The sequence below is a fragment of the Anser brachyrhynchus genome, assembly GCF_964034855.1.
Source record: "Anser brachyrhynchus genome assembly, chromosome: 24".
NCBI classification, from domain to species: domain Eukaryota; kingdom Metazoa; phylum Chordata; class Aves; order Anseriformes; family Anatidae; genus Anser; species Anser brachyrhynchus.
This window is the reverse complement of record NC_137717.1, coordinates 3289015-3304367: the sequence shown is the minus strand read 5'-3', so window position 1 is coordinate 3304367 and position 15353 is coordinate 3289015. Positions and strand designations below refer to the sequence as shown.

At 53.4% G+C, this 15353-nt stretch overlaps 2 protein-coding genes across 2 annotated transcripts; one reads left to right on the top strand and one right to left on the bottom strand.

Annotated features, from left to right (window-relative positions):
* Positions 1–6267: 6267 nt before the first annotated feature.
* YRDC (yrdC N6-threonylcarbamoyltransferase domain containing) lies at positions 6268–9121 on the top strand. The gene is made up of 6 exons (XM_080567418.1): positions 6268–6427; positions 6661–6856; positions 7002–7116; positions 7463–7582; positions 8267–8409; positions 8757–9121. The coding sequence occupies exons 1-6, from the start codon at positions 6295–6297 to the stop codon at positions 8818–8820; spliced, it is 771 nt and encodes a 256-aa protein (XP_080423544.1). The 5' UTR covers positions 6268–6294; the 3' UTR covers positions 8821–9121.
* A 1034-nt stretch (positions 9122–10155) lies between these two features.
* MANEAL (mannosidase endo-alpha like) lies at positions 10156–14058 on the bottom strand. The gene is made up of 4 exons (XM_080567384.1): positions 12856–14058; positions 12255–12364; positions 11773–11849; positions 10156–11296 (listed from the first exon to the last, which is right to left on the bottom strand). The coding sequence occupies exons 1-4, from the start codon at positions 13925–13927 to the stop codon at positions 10660–10662; spliced, it is 1896 nt and encodes a 631-aa protein (XP_080423510.1). The 5' UTR covers positions 13928–14058; the 3' UTR covers positions 10156–10659.
* Positions 14059–15353: the final 1295 nt, after the last annotated feature.

Sequence of the window (15353 nt, the reverse complement as noted above, 5' to 3'; positions counted from 1 at the left end):
TACAGTGTTGTTATTAGTGAGATACAAAGATAACGACTGTAAGCCAATTAGCGGGGAGTGTCTCTGTGCACTAAATTTAGGAATGCAGACTCCTAGTGGTTAGAGATCTTTCACTGCTCTTTGCTCGTATTTGATCAAAGCTGCTCGCTGCACCTGCTGGGGACAGAATCGTACGAATGCAGCCAGACCTCCCCAGGATCCCTGAGGATTTGGAGGTTTTTAACCCCTTGGTGACATGCTCTGTGTAGCCTTACCACCGTCACTGTCACGGTTTTAGCCGGAACAGTGGCTTAAGCTATCTCTCTTTCGATTCCCTTGCAAATGCACTGCCACGGCACAGATGGAAGTGGGCTGAAGGGGGCTGGCTCCTCACCTCTCCGACATCTCCTTTCCACTTGTTAAGCGCCGAAGGGTGAAACTAGGGTTGTGCCACTAGGGTGAATGTGAGGGAGGAGAGGCTGTGCTGCGTGTCGTGTCACTCGACTAGGGCAGAGCGCGTGGTGGTTTGCTAATTGCAGTGACGAGCTTCGGGGCATCAACTGAACTGGAAACGCGCTGATTGTGTTTCCTCTCTGAGCGTTGGCCCAGCCACGGTGCTGTGCAGCCCATCACGGAGGGGATGTGGGTCCTGCAGCAGTAAGGTCTGCGTCCTTGAAATGCGGATTGACAAAGCATTTGATGTTTTGTTCTAGTCATGGTAGCCCTGGAGGACAGCGTGGTGGTGGCCCTGTGTGTTTTTTTTTTTCTCTTTTTTTTTCCCCCTACAGTATCATTTTGTGATGCAGTTTGGTTGCATGGCAGCAAGAAACTGCTTTGAACACGGGAAAAAAAAACAGCCTCAAGTCTGCGTGGCTGGGACTGTCTGCCCACGGGTGAGTGTCCCGCAGTTCCCTCGTGTAGAGCTTGGCCTTGAAGGAGTGTGAGAGGTGCCTGGAGTGCGTGGGGCTTCACCAGGGGGCACAGGCCACCGAGTGGCCTCCTGCCTTCCCTCGGCGTCGCGGTGTTTGAGGGTGCGTGGACGTGCATGTGTGTGTGCGTGTGAGAGAGTCTGCTAACGCAGGAGCACATAGGTTCCCCTGGAGTCGTGGGGTGTTCTCTGAGGGGGACAAGGGTACCAGATGTGCCCCGAAATGTGACAGCTGGGGGGTTTGGCAACCTCTCCTGAGCCTTTCCAGCCTTCAGGGAAGCATTTTTCCTCGCTAGTCTTGCTACTCGTGACTTAGTTCCCCTAAAACTCGGTGATTTAGGCCAGATAGCGTCTTCAGAAACTCCTTCCTGGTAGAAATCAGTCAAACATCTACCAAAGGCTTTGAAATTGGAAGCTAATTTGGAGGTGTAGTAATTAGCAGCAGTAGGATGCTGCTCAGATCCTTTCCGAGTGGAGATTAGAGGTTAACCCGTCTGCTGCTTTCTCTTCACAGCTACTGTTTCCTGTTGGTGTTTTAGGGAAAGCAACGTGTTCCAGGTTTATGCTGACTTCTGGGTGCTTCGGGTGTGCAGTTACCCTCTTGCGTGCGCGTCAGACGGGCTGCAATTTAGGTGAAACTCATTGGAGCTTGTAACGAGTCAAGCAGCGTGATTCTGTGAGCGCAGAGCCTGCTCTGCCACGAGCTGTGCATCCCGCCCGTTGCGTCGTACAGTTGCGTGCTGCTGCTGTTTAATTGTCGGCCCGTTTTCCCGAGCGTTCCGTGCTGCGCGTGCCCGGTACGTCTCGCAGCGGCCGTTCACGTTATCCCCAGTGCTGTGTGATCCAACGCTGTGCTGCTGGGGTGGTCGTTCACACGCTCGGCTGGGAGGAGGTGCGTGAGCGGCTGGCAAGGGGAGGCAGTCAGTCACAGCAAAGCCCCGAGATCCTCGGTGCCAGGGAGTTTTCCGGCCTTCTTCCCCCGTTGCCCAGGCATTTCACATATTCACAATAAGATTTTTAATTGAGAACGGAGTTTCTGCCATTGCAGATCTGGTAAGATGCTGGATTTTCCCAGAAAGGGGTGTGTTCTGCTAGTGTGCTGGAGCCTCTGAGATCAGTGTGCCCTCCCTCTGCGGAATCTGCATTTCCCAAACCCCTTTAATGATCAGTCAGAGAGCAGAACTGCTCTAGGTCGTTCTGCGTTAAAGGATTTGCTCTTCGGTGGCTTGTGGGGATTTACTTGGTTACTTAGAGTTTCTAGATGGGTGCAGGAGCTTAAACATGTAGAGCGGGTCTAATTGCCACCGTCGGTAGCTGTAGTGGCCAAGCAGCGACCCAAGCAAGCAAACCTGGCACACAGTTGAAGGCTGTAGAAGTTGCTTTTCATGCTCGTAGCTGGTAGAGGGGCGGAAAATCAGCACTGTTTAAATGCTGGTACTGAATTCTATAGAACAAAGTACGAATTGGGCACTTCTGTAATGCTAACTGTGTCCAGAAAGACTAGTTCGCAGAACCTCATACTGGTATCTAAAATGCACTTTAGGTTATTTTATCTTTAACCCAATTGCTGCAATTTCTTTTGTATATACTTTCACAAAGTTTATTTTTTGCTCTGAGTAAAAGTTAACAGGGGTGTGCAAAGATGAGCACTTAACTTGGTGCAATACTTGTAGCTAAAGATCATTGTCCCACGTGGTCGGTCTGTCTGTGTCTGTCTGATGGAGCGTATTTAGTGACTAGCTTGGTGACGTGTTGCCCTACCCTGCCTGTACCCGAGAGGAATTATGCATCATTAGCAAACGTCCAATCTATGCAAATATCCCACGGAGAGCACTGTGCTTTAGCGGGCCTTTTCTCTCACGCTTTCTGGGGAGCTGCTCGTCACTTCTGTAGGGAATTCGTACCTTCCTCCGACCCCGTTCCTCGCCTCCTCCCTCGTCCTCCCCTCTCTCCCGTCCCACGAGCGTGAACAGAAGTGACAAGCTGTTCTGGAGCAGGCATGTTGCACCTTTACAATCTGTCTTCACGAGATCGTTTTTGATGTCCTGTTCTCTGCCTTACTTCGCGGAGGATGGCGCTTCCGCAGTCATCCCAGCTCCCGTTTTTGCAACTGCAGCAACGTTGTTGAACTGTTTACAGTACTCTTCCTGCACCGATTAGAAACATGGCTCGGAGAACCAATTAACGAGCGGCCTGCTGGTTGTGGAGCTGCTGGGGGAAATTTGTTAGGGCGTAATTGACCTTGAAGTTGATTGGAGATGAAGAGCTATTGCTGGTGGGTGGGGGTTGGAAACGCAGCTGGCAGCTGAAACGGGAGGCAGCCGGGGCTGGGACAGAGAGCAGACGGGACCTCGGTGTCGGGATCCTCGTTCTGCTGGCTGGCTCTGCGACCTCGGGCAGGACACTTAACCTCTCCGTGCCTCAGTTTCCTCCCTGTAAAACGAGGACGTTGAAACTTTTCTCTGTAAAACGCGTTGAGATCTACGAGGGGAAAGTCCTTTGCGGTAGTAATCGGAGCTAGCCGGACAGAATTGTGAGAGTCGATTTGGACCGTAAGGCAAAAAAAACAAACAAACAAACAAACAAAAAAGCACGTCTTTAAGAAACCCTACAAATTTCTGATCGCGTAGTTTTTAATTGGTAACCTATTTTCTCCTTACCATATTTTGGAAGCAACGTCAAGTTTTTATAAATGTTACCTGTAGTTGATACTCATGGACAGGGCTGAACTTTTAACTTTTTTGCGTCTTGTCTCGATATATATCCCATGTTCTAGAAGTTGGATTCTGTGTCTGCACTGAGAAATGCAAATTAAACTGGATATTTATGTAGTAGTGTACATAGTCTAAGTGTGTGTGTTCTTGGAACTAGTTTAAAAATCCCACACCATGCTTTTGGTGGTGTGCAAGCTGGCCAAAATTTGGTTCGTTATGCAGTGTACACTTTTCTCAACTAAATGCAGTTTCTACTTTTTCTTACAAGAAATTTTTTTCATACGATCTTTTTCAGCAAAACACAAGGGTATGTTTTTGCAGTACCGTAGCGACAGTAGCTGGTGTTTCTCGCCGCGTAGCTTTGTGTCCTTCCACTTGCTTTTCGAACCAGAGCTATCTGCCGGACCCTTGTTTTGGGGAGAGAGTTGCAGTTGCTGTTCTATTTCGCACTAGCATCAGCGAGGCGGGCAGGGACGTGCTAACCTCAGGCCTGGCTGGTTAACTGAAGTCGTCCTCGGCATCGACACCTGCAGAACTGTCAGACCAGGGAGTCCAGGGGAACCATAGGCTGTCTATTTACTGCTTTCGTTTTGTTCGACACGTACGGGGAGCTGGGCAATGGTCTTGGAGATGATAAAAGAAAGGAACCCCAGTTTTTCAAGAATGTGTTTAAGGTATTAAAGGAATTTATTTAACTATGAAACATGGGAACAAATGTGCTTACATTGAGCAATGTGAAGATGTTAGTTACAGGTACAGTACTTCCAAAGGAAGAGCATCTCCAAAACCCAAAAAAAAAGAGTAAATATGAATTTGTATTTTTTGAAGAATGTAAAATGTGAAATAATGGTGTTTGCTTAATTGCTCATTTTGTATGAAGTTAATATTGTACTTTGAAATATCTACAAAGAAGTGGAAATTAACTTTTTTTGGAATTGAAAGCAATATTAATACTAATGGAATCCTAATTAAATGCTTATTTAAACATTGTGTTACGACAGTCTTTCCTCAGGGTACTGCCCCGTTGTCTGGGAGATGAGCGCGAGCACTTCCCCTGCTCAGAGAAAGGATCGGGACACGAAGTTATTTCCACATTCTGATAGAAAACAGCATTTAACCCAGTCAGTTCCTGCCTCCCCTCCCCCCCCAGCAGCATTCAGGAACAAACTTCCTAACCTCAGTTCAGTCAGGTATGGATCAGAGTTAGAGCAGCTGTTGTGAGCCTACAAATTGCTCACTTTTGGTAACAGCAAGCTCCTGTGTAGCCCCTTCCCTGCAAACAGCAGCTGTGCTCAGGGCAGGGCTCACAATGGCAAACGTAAATACAACACAAACCATTTGGAGATGTACAGATGAGAAAAGCGAGTCTCCTCTGGTCCAGATGGCAGCTGCAGCATCCTTGAGTAGAAGGTGTTAGTTGTTAAGTACTTTGCAATAAATACAGTGGGAACCCTCAGGATGTTACCAGCTATAAGGATCACAGACTGCAGCGCGGCAAAACATTTCTGTGCAAAAAATGCAGGTGAAAGGCAGCTCCAGACCTACGAACAGAGCAACCTATGGCTTGTTGATGCATCTCAGCTCACGCGTCTTTTACTTCAGGAGCCCCATTATCATCAGAGATAGCGGGGTCACTGCCCACAGAACAATTCACAGCTTTCAAGCTTCTCTAACATCAAGTTAGTCATTAACTGTTCCTGATCCTATTAACAGTGGACTCAGGGAAAGAGTCAACACTTGAGACAAACTAGCACAATCTGTTTAGAAGCTCTGTGGCCTCCCCATGAGCAGCAGCTAGCCTCTTCTTAGGCAGGGCACCAGATAACAATCCCCAATCTTGCTTTAAGTGCAAATCTAGCAAGATAAGATATCAGTGCAAGACAAGAAAGCAAATTCCAAGGCCACAGCTGAGGGAATAAGCTACATTCCCCGACTTAACAGAGTTTTATTATTATTATTATTTATTCCTGGCATTACGTAGCAAGTTTTGGAGCCTTTAGCTGAAGGCTTAGTCCCTCTTAGTTGTGCTTGCACAGCTGTGCTCAAATCCCAGACCTCATACGAAGACAAACTCTTGGAGAAATCCCCCCGGACCAGGCAGAGCGCAGTCCCTCAAGGGCGTTTCAGGGGTCGGCCTCCTCCTCCTCCGCGGGCAAAGCCCTCGTGCCGCTCGGGGCGGGTTCCTGGGGGGCGAGAAAGCGAAAAGAGAAGCGCCGCTGAGCGCAGCCCAGCCGGCTGCGGGGCTCCGGGGCGGGGGCCGGCCCCGTGTCCGCGCTTACAGCGGGCGGCGAGCGGCGGGCGGCGCGGAGGGCGGCCTTCAGCCCCTGCAGCTCCGCCGCCAGCTCCTCGCAGGCCTCGATGCGGGTCTGGAGGTGCCGCTGCCGGGCCTCCAGCAGGCTCCGCAGCCCGCGCAGCCGCTCCACCTGCGGGGTGGCGGAGACGGCGGGTCACGGCGGGGCCGGGCAGGGCGAGCCGGGCAGGGCCCATCCCGTCCCGTCCCGTCCCGCTCCGTCCCTCCCTCAGCCCGGCAGCCACCGACCAGGCGCGGCTCAGCCCCGCCGGCCGCCTCCATGCCGGACCTCCCGCAGGCCTCGCTGCTGTGTGCGTTGCCATGGCAACGGCGGCCGGAAATAGGCTGCGGTGCTTCCGGGCGGAAGCGGAAGAGGCGCTGGGATGCTGAGGGCGCTGGCTGGGATGGGGAGGGGCGGGGAGGGGGCACCGGGACCGGCACCGGCACCGGCACCGGGCCGCGCCTGCAGCAGCCCCTTGGTGCTCCCCGGTGCCGCCGCCCCGTCGAGCCCCCGAGGTGCGTGGGGCAACCGCGGGGAGACGCTGAGGCCGCGGCCGGGCCTGGGCTGGGGGGGGTGAGAGGCTGGGGGGGCGCTGAGGGGCCCTTGGGGGGGCGCTGAGGGGCCCTTGGGGGGGCGCTGAGGGGCCCTGGGGGGCCCTAGGGGGGCGCTGAGGGGGCCCTGGGGGGGTCCAGAGGGGGCTCTGAGGGGGCGAGGCCGGCTCCTGCTGAGCCCCCGCCGCTGTCCACAGGCTGGGCGGAGGCGCTGGCGGCCGCCGCCGGTGCCCTGCAGGCGGGCGGGCTGGTGGCGGTGCCCACCGACACGGTGTACGGCGTGGCCTGCCTGGCCCAGGACCCCCGCGCCGTGCGGAGCATCTACGGCCTGAAGGGGCGCAACGGGAGGAAGCCGCTGGCCATCTGCCTCGGGGACGTGGAGCACATCTACCGGTGAGCTGCCCCCCGGGAGTCGGGACGGGCTGGGGCCGGGAGCGGCTGCTCTCCTCTTACCGGTCTGCGGGGCGTGAGGCCGACGGGGAAGGGCTCTCGTGGCTGCCTCTCACCCGTCCTCCTTAGCACGCCTCTCCCTCTGTAGGTACTGCCACGTGAACGTGCCAGACGAGCTGTTACGAGACCTGCTCCCCGGACCTGTAACCCTGGTCTTGAAGCGGTCGGAAGAGCTCAACAAGGACTTGAATCCCTTCACATCGGTAGGTCTCTGCCATGGGACGCGTCTCTGTGTCTTTGATGGGCGGCGTGCTGTTTTTAGGGTTAGGAGCTTTAATTCTTACATGTTTTTAGTATGGTTAGTAGCGAGTGGTATTTTTTGACACTCATTCCCATATTACTGCGTTCCCTGTGGCTTACCTGAGCATGGCACAACCCAGCATTGCATGCTACGTCATGAAGGCGCGTCTCTTATTACTGCTGGTGCAGCAGGTGCTGGAATATTAATTCTCTGTGCTGTCAACTTCAGTTCAAAGGCTTTTGGCAAGGCAAGATTAAAAACGGTCTGCGGTGACTGCGTGTAAAACCGTGCTCTCTTCTTCCTCGTAGCTGGTTGGTGTTCGCGTTCCAAACCACCCTTTTATTAGGGAGCTGGCACGAGCTTGCTCTGGACCCCTGGCTTTAACGAGCGCTAACATCAGCAGTCAGGCGAGCACGCTGACGGTTTCGGTAAGGCTCTTTTTTGCTACTAAGTGAGGTTCTTGTGGTAGGCTGTCAGAGCCCTGGGCGCTCGTGGTTGGAAGCCAGTGTTAGCACTAAAACAAGGATTTCTCAGCCACTTCCTTTTTTTAAGTGACAGTCAACCTGCAGACTTGTGGTGTGGGGCAGCCGTCTGGCTGTGATCTCCCCCCTAAAAAGTGTGGAAGGCGGAGCTTGAAAGTAATATTTACGTGCTTGTGCTCGCTTTTGAAGCGGGTGCCAAATCTGAAAGACAGAAATTGCTGTAGGAGGGGTGCCTGTGGAACAAGACTACTGGTGTCTGTGCGGCTCCTTGCAGCCTGGGAACCAGCTTTAACTCGAGGAGACGTCTTTTTGGTTATCTTGGGGGGGATAGTTGGGTACAATACCATGACACCCTTTGGTCCAAAACGTCTTGCTGTTTTTGTGTGCGTGCTCTTTGATAAACGGCGGTGTAGCTATGCACTCGTGATCTGCAAATTCTTGTAACTTGCCTGCATGTGTGAGGTAAATCTGCTGTCAGGTATCAAAACGGGACGTGCTCGTGACAGGGAAAAGAGTTGATCTGACAGAAAAAAGAGACCGCCTCCCTTAACACCAGACTGCCCCGTGGTATCTGCTACAACATGATCACAAACCATCTTTAGGGTTGTTAGCCACATCTCTCTTTTCCAGGAATTCCAAGACCTTTGGCCTCAGTTGTCCTTAGTCATTGATGGAGGCCCCATAGGGGATGTCCAGAGCCCAGAGTGCCGTTTGGGGTCAACCGTGGTCGACTTGTCTGTGTCGGGGAAGTACACCGTCATTCGACCTGGCTGGTGAGCGCTCTCTGCTACATGAAACTTTTTCTTTGCTTTATTGAAATGAAGCCTTCGTGTTAGGGTGGGGCACGTTTTGCTTGTTTCTCTGTAGCAGTTAAACCTTCAGATTAACGTTGTTTAGCTTAATTATCAGCATACTCAGGAATCGTGAAGGAGCGCTCCAAATACTGAACCTGGGAGATCCCTTTCTGGAAGCTTCTACATGAAACACCCTCGTATCTGCAGTTTGTGTTCTCCTTAATTCAAGATTACTGCGTCTTTAGCTGATAACTCTTTCCCAGAAAATGCAGTTGAATCCTTAAGCCCCCCCCACTTTTCTCTGACAGTTATGTTTCACCCCACAGTGCGCTGCAATCTACTGTTGAAATCCTGAGGCAGAAGTACGGCTTGGTACCGGGATCGTCCTAAGACTTCAGACCCTGAGGAGGCTCTGCAGAGCTGGTGAAGCTGGGCACCGTGTGCCTGTGCGTGCAGGAAATGGTGTTAATGGCCTTGTTTAATGAGGTCGACGGGTTATGGCAGGTTAATAAACAAGGGGTAATGAGAGCGACAGTTGATGGGGATCTGTTAATTACTGTTACATCTGCTGAAGCCTGAGAATCCCACCTGGGTATTTACGCTGATCTCTTTGTGCTGCTGTACCGTTCCCCCGAACCTGTCTGTTTTATTTACCTCATCTAAAATAAAATAGTTTGGATGTTGGACTGTTCTCAGGATGCGATGATGCAGACAGTGTCACTGATCCTCCCTCCCCATAAAACTTTTCCAAGTGTCTGTTTATTGTATCTATGCCAAAAGAAAAACAAGGGTGGGAAAGAGGTTTTTTGGGCTTTTGTGATGTTACAGCTGTGTTGTTCTCTGGCTTTTTCCCTGTTTGAAGCAGAATCAAAATCTGCGACTAAGGTGAAACTGGAGGTGCTCTTGAAAATTAACAGTATTCGTGTCCCCTCCCTAGAAAAGTGTTGCTCGGAAAGACCTGACTCCCTGCTAGCACGAGGAATAATGCCAAGCTCTTAGCGTGCTGGTCGTCATCTTTTAATGTGGGTCTTCCTCTCTTGATTTTGTTCTGTAACCAGTGACTAAGCTGAATAGGGAATGGATGAAAATTTGCGCTGCTATTTACTCTTCAAGGAAAAGTAACATTTATGGAGCTGTCTGGTAAGGAACTTGCATGTTTTTGTTACAAATGCTTATTTTTAGTTACTGTTGTCCATCACTTCCGACAGACTTAAGTGCTTAGCCAGAACATGTATGAAATCATCATGAACAGAACCTTGTTTCACGTCCAGAGCTGCTGCTTCTCATTTTATTGATATGGACAAGTATAAAGTAATTTTATGGCAAATTTAGAAGGGTCTGACCATGTTTTAAATGACAGAAAAAGGGAAAGCTCCCGTGAGATGAAGTTCTTTCAAAGAACAAATGAACGGTATTTTCAGCTGCGTTTTTATTGCGAGTGGCTTTTTTTCCATTGGTTCGAAAGGGAATAAAGCAACTTCTGAATTTTTCAGAACTTGGCACACTAACCGATCAGTTAGGGGCTTTTAGTATAGATGGTTGCATTGCCTCAGTTTCCAGCACATACAGTAGTGGCAGTAAGCAGCCACTAGCATTCCAGCTCTAATTCTCTGTAGTTATTTGGACGCAGTGGACCAAGGTAACAACACGCAGTGCGGAACTCCTTGGCGTAGAAGCGCTTGGGTAAGCGAAAGGGTATGTAGCTGCATGGCTTAGTTTCATCTACAGTAGACAATTTAGAGAAATCTTTATTGTTTTTAACAGTAAACTGATAGGGAAATGTTTTGAAGGTTGCTAGCGGAGTGAGGGATCCGTGGTCATGGCAGGCAGCGGGCCAGGGGCTTCAAGTTAAATGCATGCTGGAACCCAGCTACCTACGTAAAACGTCCCCGAACATACACACCGTGAGGAAAACCCCATCTTTGGCCCACAAGCCAGCACCCCTTGCGAATTCCAGAAGAGCTCTGAAAAGTTCCTCTCTGCTACATCTGCAGAAGATGAGATTCAGCTGCTCCTCAGAGATTTCCTACTTGTAACGCTTCCTCCCGTGAGTTCGTAGCTGGGACTTGGGCAGTCCTTGGGACACTTGCAGGTTGCTGCTCGTGTTCAGCGGCCCGGCGAGGCTGAAGGTTCTGTGGCTGCGTTTCCTCGCGTGCTTTTTTCTGAAGCACTTCTCCGTGCTGCAGCTCTGTCGGCGGGCTGCCTTTCTGAGTCAGGCGAACGCTGAAGTCACATCAGCCACTGCTCTTTCTCCTTGCTGAAATGTTCCGCCCACCTGCGAGTCAGCTCCAGGTACATGTCAGGCTGATGGGGAAGGTAGTCGAGGTAAAGGCGCGTCAGTGTCTTCTTGGGGACAGCTTTCTCGATCTGGGTGCCTTCGTGCCATTCGTTGAACGACGTGATGGAGACTATCTCCGGCCTGACCGTGAGAGCAGCCTGCAGAGCGGTTTCGTAGTACTTCCCGTTGACTCTGTTCCGAGTGTTGTGGTTGTTCCAGGGGCGGATGCTGGTGTCGATGTAGCCCGGGCCGACGCTGGGGATGAACATCAGGTTGTTGGAGTCGCAGAAAGTTTTGATTGCTTTCCAGTTCTGGTGGGATGAGCCGAAAGAGAAGCCGTTGGACGCAAAGTATGTGTACATGCCATCGTATCCCGCGGAGAGGATGTCGTTCTTGTGTCCTTCCTCCACCAGCAGCGCTATGAACACGGCGTCGTAGGCGGTGTTGCGGAGGGAGTGGGAGCCCGATGGCGTGAGAAGGTTGGCCCAGGATTCGGCTGGTGTCAAGTAGGAATCGTAGATATAAAACAGCGGGAGGCTCCTGCCGGTGCTGGTCCTGTACTTATAAAAAGCTGCGTGTGATCCGTATCTAGAGAGAGAGAGCAGAAAGCTTTTTCAGAGACTCGGGTGATAAGCCCTCAGCAGGTTTTGCCATTATAAGGCAAGCGTGACGTGAGACTTGACTTGCTGTAGAGGCCTCCTTTCTCAGAACCCTTCTCTGGAACCTTTATCTCCTTTATGGGAGTGGTTTTTTACTGTGGTGTTTGTGTCCTTCCTTTCCTTCTGAAGGAAAGGGTAGAGGTGCTGGCCTACACGCGATAAGCTTAGAAACCCGAACAGAAGAAAGCAGTTTGGGGTTCTGAAGCCAAGGCATTGAAGTGCCAGAGAAAGTGGGATTTGATTATGACCCCCGCTCAGCGTTGCCCTGCTGGCTAGCTCTAGGCAGCTCCCCCTGTGTGCTGCTTTTTTGGATACTGTCCTGATGCATTTCATCCCAAGCTCTGCCCGCTGTTTGTGCTTAAAACAGCATTGCACAGCTGGCTTTACCCTGCAGGAAAAGCTTACTTGTCCATGATGTATTTGATATTCTCGTGCACAGTGTGGTCGTCGCGCCCTTTGTATGGCTGGATGTGGAAGGCAACCTGCAAAAGAGACCGTGGCAGTGGTTATTTTCAGCGCTGTCACGTCGCGCTCTGTGCTCTGACCCCCCAGAGGACCCTCGATCTGTGCTGGAGGGCCTCCTGCCGCCCCCTGGGTGCCGGGGGACCCCTTCAAGGCCCACGCAGAACACAGCGGGCTGCTCGGTGGAGTCAGAGCTTGCACTATTTTCACCAAAGTGAGTGAAAAGTAAACTGAGGAGCCGAATTATTAAGAAAAAAACCCCTGTATTTAGCTGTTTAAAAACGGTTCCCATTGTCTCATTTTAAGTGCTCTTTTCTTCTAACGCCGAAGCAGAGGAGCAGGGCCTCTGCCCAGGCGCAGCAGCAGCTTCGTGCTGGAGCCGAGTGATGAGTTTAATGGCCTCGAAGAGCAGCCGAGAGCCTTACCTTTATGGCATATCTTTGTGCAGCGTCCAGTATAAACGGCACGAGGCTGTCCGAGGGCTCCCCGCTGTCATCGGCTAGGCCAGGTGGGTACCACGACAACACCAGCACTCCTGCGGGGGCACGCAACGGGTCTCGCTCAGATGCGTTTTCTTTCTAAACCTTTCCTCATCCCCTGCATCAGCAGCGCAGTAAATATTTCGTGTCATTTTAACGCTTTAGAAGCCCTGGGGTGTTTTAGGGCTGGTTGGGGGACCCTGCTCTGAATCGTTGGCTGCGGGGTTGTGGCGGGAGCTCTCTGAGGCTGCAAGAGGGGCCTGGGGGGTAGGAGGAGCAGCGGGTGAGGTGAGAGCACCCTGAAGGTGCTGATGCTGGGCTGGGGGCTATCTCAGCACCCCCGGGGGTGGGCAGCAACGTGTGTCACAGCCCCCGCTGCCATCCAGCGGAGCTCAGAGCCCGCTGAGCGCAGCACTGCCAGCCCCAGGCACCGTGCTGGGTTTTGGGGGGGCCACCTTCCCCGGGGCTGGTGGCCCAAGGGGACGGGGGCTCCCCGGGAAAAGGGTCTGGGGGCTGCAGGGGGGGGTTGCGGGGCCCCGACGCTTACCGATGGCGGCGTCGCGGAGCTGGCCCATGTGCTCGTCCACCACGGCGGGGTCGCGGGAGCTGTAGGGGCCGAGAGCGGGGTAGAAGCTGGAGCCGATGTCGTCGGGAGGCCGGTGGCGCCCCCGGGGGTAACTGGCCGACACCTTGGGGTCCCAGTGCGGCACCAGGGCGTGGTCCCAGTGCAGGTACCGGCCCTCGAAGCGGGGGCTGCCGTACCAGGCGTAGTAGAAGGCGTGCAGGTCGTAGGACGGAGCGGCCCCCGGCGGCATCCCGCGGGCACCGGGGGGCTCGGGGGGCTCGGCCACCCCGGGGACACCGGCGGGGAGCCCGGCGGCGGCTCGGAGCGTGCGCAGCGCCATCACCGTGCCAAAAACGAAGAGAGAGGCCAGCAGCAGCGCCAGCATCCCCCGCCTCCTCCGCCGCAGCATCGCCCGGAGCCGGTGCTCGGTGCCGGGGACCCGGCTCGGCCCCGTCGAGGATGCCCCGCTCCGCTGGGCGCTGCCGGGGGCGGGGAGGGGGGGCTCGGTGCGGCTCCGCACCGCCCCGGCTCGGCTCTCGGTACCCCCCGGAGCCCCCTGTTGGCCGCGGTCGGGGCTGCAGAGCCTCCGCCCGGCCCCCGCTGCCCCCCCGCCGGCCGCTATTCGCCTCCCCCGCTCCCGGTCCCGGTCCCGGTCCTGGTCCCGGAGGCTCCACCGGGAGCCGTGCCCCGGGGTGCCAGGAGCTGGGGGTTCGTGGTTTCCTGCTTGGAGAGGCCGAGGCTCGTCCCTGGGGGGGGCTGCGGATGGTGCTGGGGGGCACCAGGCACCTGAAGGTGATGCTCCGCATCCTTGTGATGCTCCGCATCCTTGCCTGTGGTGCTCCGCATCCTTGCCTTTTGGCTGATGGGGGCCTAGGGTGGGAGAGGGGAGGCTGCTGAGTGATGGGGAGGGATGGCGGCTGCTCTTCGTGCCCGGTTCCCGAGTGGAACCCATGAAACGAGTGGTTGGTGAAGGATTAAACTCGTTGAAGGGAAGGAAAACACGCTCCAGCAAACACTGAAATGTGACTATCGGAGCTGTTAAAGGAAATAACATTTTAATTGGGTGAATCTGTTATGCACAAATGTTACAGGCGATAAAACGCCTGCTAAATGGAAACCCAGTAATGAGATAAACCTGTCGAGGGAACCAACTGCCTGTAAACCAGAAACAGGCTTTTGAGGCTCCCCAGCAGGTTTGGGGCATCCGTTATTTGGCTGAAGCTTGTGCCCCCCCACACCGCTGGAACCTTCTGGCAGCGTTTCCTCACCCCAGGCACCCAGCCAGGGTCGTGGTCTGCAGGAGGCACAGGGGTAAGAATGAGCAAGCTGTAGAAACCACCAGGAGTTTGTCCTTGAGAGCTTTAGGTGGTTTTTGGCTGCGTTAGATGTGTGCGTTGACTGTGGAACTGGATGCACGGTCGTTGGACTGTGTGATACTTAAAAAACGGGAAAAAACACCTTAGCTGTGAGATACCGTGCATGCCCAGAGTGGTCTGTACACAGCTAACTGACTTCCCTTGGACTCAAAGACAGTCCCGTGTTTTAGATGATACTGAGACATCACCTAGAACAAACCGGGTATGGCTGATACATGGCTGAAGCGCCGTGTGCGTGCTTCTCGCACCTCCCTCCAGCAACTGCTGCTCACTGGTCCCCTCCTCTGGTGCCTCAGTTCCTTCCAAGCTCCTGTCCTGCTGGGGATCCCGTGTGAAGCAGGTATTTCGAGTCGTAGTCCCCGCTGCATCTCGTGCTTTGCCACGTGTGACTGCTGCAGACGGCACAGAGCCAGCTTTGGAAAAGCAGCGAGGGACATCTCCCTGCTCAGGTGGGCTGCTATCCTGTAAAACAGCGAGCCTCAGGTTTGTCCTCTCGTTGGGGTGTACGGCATGAGAGCTGCTGGGGCCTGAACTCTGCACACGTGGGATTTGCTCTGGGGATGCTTCACTGTACCAGTGCTGGACTCAGCAGTGGAGAGAGGTAGTTAACTCCTACCTTGCCAGTTTGTGGGTTTGATTAGTTAGAACAGATATGCAGCTGTATTTTAAGTTGTTGGACCTCCTGATTGCAGGGAGAGATTGGAAACCATGGGGCGAGTGTACTTTAAAGGCTCAGAGATCATAAAGCCTCTCCTACTTCCCCCATTTAATTCTCAATTCTCTTTAAGATCAGTGTTACAACTTTGGAAGCCTGATTCATGCTTGGGGTTGGCACTCTGGTACGTTTTTTCATCAGCTCACATCTGCCTGGGCCTCTTCAGGGACTTGGTGGGCTTCGTTCTCCCCTTTGCCTCTCACTTGCTGTCATCTGCTTGAGATGAGGCCACTTTTTAATCTAATTTCACGCCCGCCACATGTGGGTGCAGGGAGAGTTGTGCTGAGCCAGCTAGCTCAGGAAGTCACTTGTGATGTGTTCCTAGTCTTTTGCTTTTTTTTCTGAGTCATTTCTTTCATTTGCTTATGTAAAGGACGTGGCTGTCTGTG